This window comes from Gobio gobio (assembly GCF_949357685.1).
Source record: "Gobio gobio genome assembly, chromosome: 17".
Taxonomy (NCBI): Eukaryota; Metazoa; Chordata; class Actinopteri; order Cypriniformes; family Gobionidae; genus Gobio; species Gobio gobio.
Window position 1 is genome coordinate 27435978 of NC_137110.1, and position 6220 is coordinate 27442197.

Consider the following 6220-nt stretch of genomic DNA (forward strand, 5'->3'; position numbering starts at 1 on the left):
ATCGTTGAAGTATTTACTCTTGCATATCTATTGTTAATAGCTGTAATTAATTTTATTACACTTTGTCTTCATTGTGTTGATGATGGAAGACTCTACTAGTTGTCCAGACTGGAAAATCCTTCAGATAAATCAGCTGACCAACTCCCTCTAATTTACATTAATTCTGAATTATTGGACACCCAGGAGTGTTCTTATATTGTTAAGATCTAGAAATCACTACGTCATAGATGAATTGGGTAAAAATCACTGCAACATGTAGAGCGCAATAATTTTACATGGGGGAACAGGTTGTTTAAAACTGTCTGTAATGTCTTTCTCTAACCTTACTGAATATACTACTACTAAGCATTGAACCATAAACAAACTTGGCAAATTTGACATGATGTGACATGCTGTCCACATATGTGGTGCTGAAGGTCTTACATGATCCTAACTGCACCTTCGTTTCAATAACTTTTTTAGTGGTTAGCAAATAAACCCCAAACCACTTGAATGTTATTAAACACCCTCCAAAGAACACACTACACCATGGGAATTGACAAATTTATTGCGTTTAGTTGACTGTGAAATGCAGCTGTATGAACAGGTCAAAAAAATCTTATATGGTGGAACAAACAACTCCAAAACTTTTCAAAGTGCACTGTTGCTATTACACCTTGTTTACCCTATAACTGGTGATATATCCTGGGGGTAAAAGTCAATAAAAGTCATGTTAAAAAAAAATTATAATAATCATGAAATTGTTTTATTTTAATCCTAAGAAGTGGATTGTGGATTGATCAAATGTCACAATTATTTCTCCCTCACAAATGCAAGTTTTTTATTTTATTTTATTTTTATTGCATTTACATAAAAGACCAGCAGAAGACAACAAACACCACAACAATTTTTAAGATGTTGTGGATAACATATCCATACATATTTCTTACAATTTAAACCCACTTTTAGCATAATCTCCTCTAACTGTACAGCTTACAAACACAAATCACATCCATGGTTTTCTTCTGGTGGCAGATTAATGTTGAGGCACTGAACATGAAACCACCTCAAGCATAATTCCCATTGATTCTGGAAGAAAAATATGCCTTGGTATTATTAAATGTAGTTGTGAAAACACATTTTCACTTAAAAGAAATATTCAACAGGCATAGTCAATACCCAGATGCATTGCTCCTTTGTTTGGGCTCTTTCTTTTTGTCCACACACAGAGCAGTACTCCTCTTATGACACTGTAATCATATAAATGTAGATAGGATTATAATTAGTCTCTTTGTCTCCAACGTAGACATAAACTGTTCTTTATACTTTGTACTTTATACCTGATGCCAGCAAACTTTCTTTGGCTACATTTTATCTGTAGTGGCACATCATCTCCTTGCTGGGTGTTATATTTATGCTGTCAGAAATTTTTGGGAACTCTTCCACCTAGAAGGACATCAGTGAAAATTAGTCTCATATGGGAAAAGGCAAGGACAGTGTTTATGTAAACCACTTTCCCCCTTAATTTACCAGTATCACAAAACCAACAACACCAACTATGCTAATACCATTACCATGCTTTGGAGCTAAACATGCTAATTAACTTTTTTAATCAAACTATCATACCCATACACAAACTATCATAGCATTTCATTTGAGGGGCAAGCTTGAAAATGGTGTCAGTGTGAGCATGTAGAAACTAAATTGGAGAAAAAGAAAATAAATAAATTCTCAATTAAAGGTCACTGAAAAGATCAAACATCTCTATATAGGCACATATATGTACTAACTTAACATTTGTATTTGCAGTATTTTTACTTACCACAAATCTCCAGTGTATTGTGCTGATATTTACAAAAGTGATGAGTCCATCATATTGCTCAAAGACCTGTTTATCAGAAATGCAAACAATCATGTCTGTGTACTGTACATATCAAAATTTACTTTTCACTTTTCGCAATCCTTGCCATGCCATCTGCTCTCTTGTGCCATTTAAAATGACACCTGTGGCTTAGCTGGTAGAGATTTGCACCCTTCATATTAAGATTCATTACTTATCATACTGTGAAATACAAATATAATTGTACAATTATGCCTTTAGATTTGTGTTTTGATATATGTACCTCATCAAATAACCATTCATGTGGCCTCAGCATTTTGAATTCCTTGAGGTACTCCTGATTCTGGCTAGGAGAGTTCACAATGGCTACAACCAGCTCAGTAGGTGGCTTCATCCATAGCATGTTGACCTGTAATGATATGAAGTTCATGCAGTAAATAATAGCGTACATTAATATATGCAATTAATAGTTTTCAGTTTTGTACAACTGACTTTATTACCTCTTCCTCTACATGGAGTACCTTTCCAGGAAGCTGACATGCATCAAAACTCAAACTTTCCTTGCTCTGTGTCACATTCTTGTGGATCCTTTTTTGGGGGGAGCTGGTTTTTGTTGTGAAACAAAAAAATAATTTGGATTTGGTGGATGGGAAACGTTCTCTCTTCTTCTTCATCCAAGTTTCTTAAACTGATCAAGGTTCATATGTGGCGTAGGTTGGAGCACTAGCTTTTGAGGAAGGTTATGCTGAATGATATTCTTCGTATATCTTGCTTGCAGAGATGGATGCATTTTTCTTATGAAGGTTCCTGGTTTGACTTTTGATTCGTTAGTGGAATGTTTGACAATTCCAAACCACTTTTCTGTGTGGCAGTTGGTATCTCTTGTTTTTGGTAGTTTCTTTGTTGCCACCAAGTCTTGTTTATGAGATTCATACCTAGTCAGGTCTCCCAACAGCAAGCCACTCCAAAAAGGGAAAAATGCCAAGGTATAGAGCTCGTGAGGTCACGTGACCCATTCTGTTTACGACGCCATTTTGGCAGGCAAGAACAGCCGGCGCCAGCATGAGTTTCAAGGCAACGGAGTTCACTGTGCACTTTAATTCAAAAGACACAGACTTGTACATAGCAAAACTTAATATATTAAACATAACAGATCCCTTTAATGCCCCCGGGGTGCTTTTCATGTGTATGGATAAAGGAACGGATGTTGAACCAGCTGTGCGCAAGTTACAACTAGCCTAGTTTTGACGTAAACGGGCACTAAGTTACAACTTATGCACTCCTAAATATTTTTGCGTTGCACCACTAAACTTAGTTGAAGCTAAAATCTACGTAAAAAATTAATATTTACAGAAACCTCCGATCAGGAGTAACATTAACTGATAGAATAGCAGCAGGCAGACTGAACTGCATCAATACGCTCTTGTTTTACATGACAGACTTCAATTCTTTACACGTATATGATAATGCTGACATATAGGACTACATGCGCTTACATTTTAAGAGACAAAACATGTGAATAGATTAACGTTATATGCGGTTAACACAAACCCGGCGCTGTGTGCATTTGTTCCATATGTCCGTCTTGTGCATGTCAAATAAAAAACATAATCATGCATGTCATAATCAATAAATGTCATTTATTATTTTTTGTTTCAGTATTTATTTATTGATCCTTAATTTTGTTTCAAATAGCCTTTCTTGATGTTATTTATATATAAAAGCACTTCTGTTATTCACGATTAAGTATCGTATTTAATGGGAACTTATTTTTATCATTAGTTATGTGAGGCAAAAGTAGTAAAGAATAAACTGAAATTCACAGCATTTCAACAACTTATTGTGATTTCCCATTTGCTTTCCCCCGCCTGTTCTGGCATCACATCAGCTGTCCATCATGTTGAAATAGTGAGGTTTAAACAGTCTGGTTTTAAATTATTTTATAGATACCAGTGCTACAGCCGCATGGCAGAGTTCAGGCTGCGTGACGTCAACCTCCGGAGCTCTATAGTATTTCCTTTAGGGTCGGATAAATATTTTGCAATGAAGAACCCCATGAAATACACTTATAGTAAAAATTCAACATCTAGAGTAAATACTACTACATTAAAAACTTGAAGTATGTTCTTTGGGGTGAAACAAATATTTTACAACTTGTTTTAAAGCAGTGTGAGCCTCCTTTCAAAAGCTATTGAACTGGAAGAGTTGTCAATGAAGAACCCTATAGAACACAGTGATGGTAAATCAAACATCTAGAGTAAATACTACTACATTAAAGACTTGTAGTATGTTCTTTAGGGTCAAATAAATATTTTACAACTTGTTTTAAAGCGGCGTGAGCCTCCTTTCAAAAGCTATTGAACTGGAAGATGTGTCAATGAAGAACCCTAGAACACAGTGATGGTATAGGGGGAGCACGGGCCACAACCATTTCACAACCCACAAAAGGGTTTTAACCCTTTCCACACATGCCAGAATGACGAAACTTTTACTAATTGCCATATCAACATTATTTAGAGAAAAAAATAGCGCCAAAATTACTGAACATGTATTTAACCATATCAAAAGTACATTTCTTACTTAAGCTTAGTTTTCATCTCTGTTTTTTGTGTTTATTTAAAATAAGACAAATCCAATATTATTTTAATCTTATATCTGTTATTTAACAGTTGAGATGTTCTTTAATGCTGATCTAACAGCAGAAGACACGAGCCGGGATTTAAATCCCAGTTGTGCAGATGGGGTGTGTGTTAACACTGCGTTACAATGAGCCCCTATTAGAAATATGTCATTATATTCTATACTTCTATGAATTCTTTTGAAAAACCATGAGAAAAGGGTGAATAATGTTTTTAATTAATTAATTTTCAGAAATTATTAATTATTATTATGTTTTGAACTATGCGGTTTAGCTGTATTTAGTGATGTGTTTGTAGTCAAAATGCTTATATTTTTAATGATTAAAAAATTACATTTTATTTTAAAAAGTTAATAATTGTATTTTGTTGACAAACTATTTTAGTTTGTCTTGTATATTTTTTTGATTATATCAGGTAACATTTTAAGCTGTTATTTGGTCATGTTACATTGTGCCCCACCACATGTTACAATGTACCCCACCTACGGGGCATGTTGTCACATTTCACTTCCATTCTTTCGGGGTAAATCAAGAAAAAAGTATACACTGTATTAATGAAACAAAACCACATAATTGTACTAGACATGTGTGCAATTAATGTGGGAAACAATAAATACTCTGAACCCCAAGTGGATTTACACAAACTGAGAAAGTCAAAAAGCGTTAGGTTGTGCCCCACTCTCCCCTAAAACAAAGATCTAGAGTAAATACTACTACATTAAAGACTTGTAGTATGTTCTTAAGAGGATGCAATAATAACAGTGTAAATGATTATATTTATTAAAGTTATTAAATGGATGCCACCATAATGGGACAATAAAAGCTCTCCCTACACCTACCCCTAACCCCAACCAATAAATGCTTTTATAATTATTAAAGGGGTACTTCAGCGCTGGAAATATGAATGTGTATTTTAAATTGGTTCATCAGGGGTTTTCAAACTGGGGTCCGGGGACCCCCAGGGGTCCTCCAGAAGATTCGAAGGGGTCCCTAGAAGATTTCAGAGAATAAAAAGACAAAGCAAAAATGGCTGAAGTCTACCGAACATTCTAAGCATTTAATTTCTAAATGTTTCTCTCCTTTCTTGCTGTATACATACTAATCGTATATGTTTGTTTTATATCTTTCTAGTGAGTTTTTCTCACTATAGTCCCCTTTATCTTGCTCACCCCTTTAAGTTTAGAAACGATATGTTGTATTTATAATGTCACACTATTTATCTAACAGTGTAAATGTTTTTTTCATACAATAAAATATATAGATGGGTTTTAGGAAAGGGTCCCTCATAAAAGGTTCATCATATTTGGGGTCCTTGGCATCAGAAAGTTTGAAAACCCCTTATTTATGTAGTAGAAAAGCCTGATCATTTGAATATACTACTGGGTTTCAACTGATACAAAGCTTAATGCTAATCGCTGAAGTAACCCTTTAAAAATTTCTTTAGGCAAATGTTTATTTCCACTTTTATAACATTTTCTTTATTTTTATTGAAAGTAAATTTCCAATGTGATATGTGATGGGAAAATGGAGCAAGCTCTGCAAAAGGCGGATTTGAACCTGCATCGATCACGTCAAAACCAAGATCCATAAGCCTCAAGCTTAACTGAAAACATGGAAACATGAACGTAATTTTTTAATGTTTTTTGACTCAACGAGGCATTGTTAGGTGGAGCTAACAAGGCGTGCTATTTGCACTTGGTGTAAATAGACACTCTGATAATTTATTATGTATATTTGAATACACACACATGTATATATATATA

The 6220-nt window shown here is 34.6% G+C and overlaps 1 protein-coding gene across 1 annotated transcript; it reads right to left on the reverse strand.

The window, feature by feature from the left end:
• Positions 1 to 530: 530 nt before the first annotated feature.
• Positions 531 to 4377, reverse strand: LOC307141424 (uncharacterized protein). Its single transcript, XM_079841617.1, has 6 exons — positions 2320 to 4377; positions 2103 to 2228; positions 1802 to 1867; positions 1320 to 1425; positions 1159 to 1229; positions 531 to 1068 (listed from the first exon to the last, which is right to left on the reverse strand). The coding sequence occupies exons 1-4, from the start codon at positions 2491 to 2493 to the stop codon at positions 1351 to 1353; spliced, it is 441 nt and encodes a 146-aa protein (XP_079697743.1). The 5' UTR covers positions 2494 to 4377; the 3' UTR covers positions 531 to 1068; positions 1159 to 1229; positions 1320 to 1350.
• Positions 4378 to 6220: the final 1843 nt, after the last annotated feature.

Bases quoted from the DNA above. Each gene is read 5' to 3' on its own strand.
- LOC307141424 (XM_079841617.1), bottom strand. From the start codon at position 2,493: ATGAAGAAGAAGAGAGAACGTTTCCCATCCACCAAATCCAAATTATTT. The intron at 2,229-2,319 runs GTAATAAAGTCA...ATATCATTACAG, and splicing joins TACTCCATGTAGAGGAAGAG to GTCAACATGCTATGGATGAA. The intron at 1,868-2,102 runs GTACATATATCA...TCTGATAAACAG, and splicing joins ATGAATGGTTATTTGATGAG to GTCTTTGAGCAATATGATGG.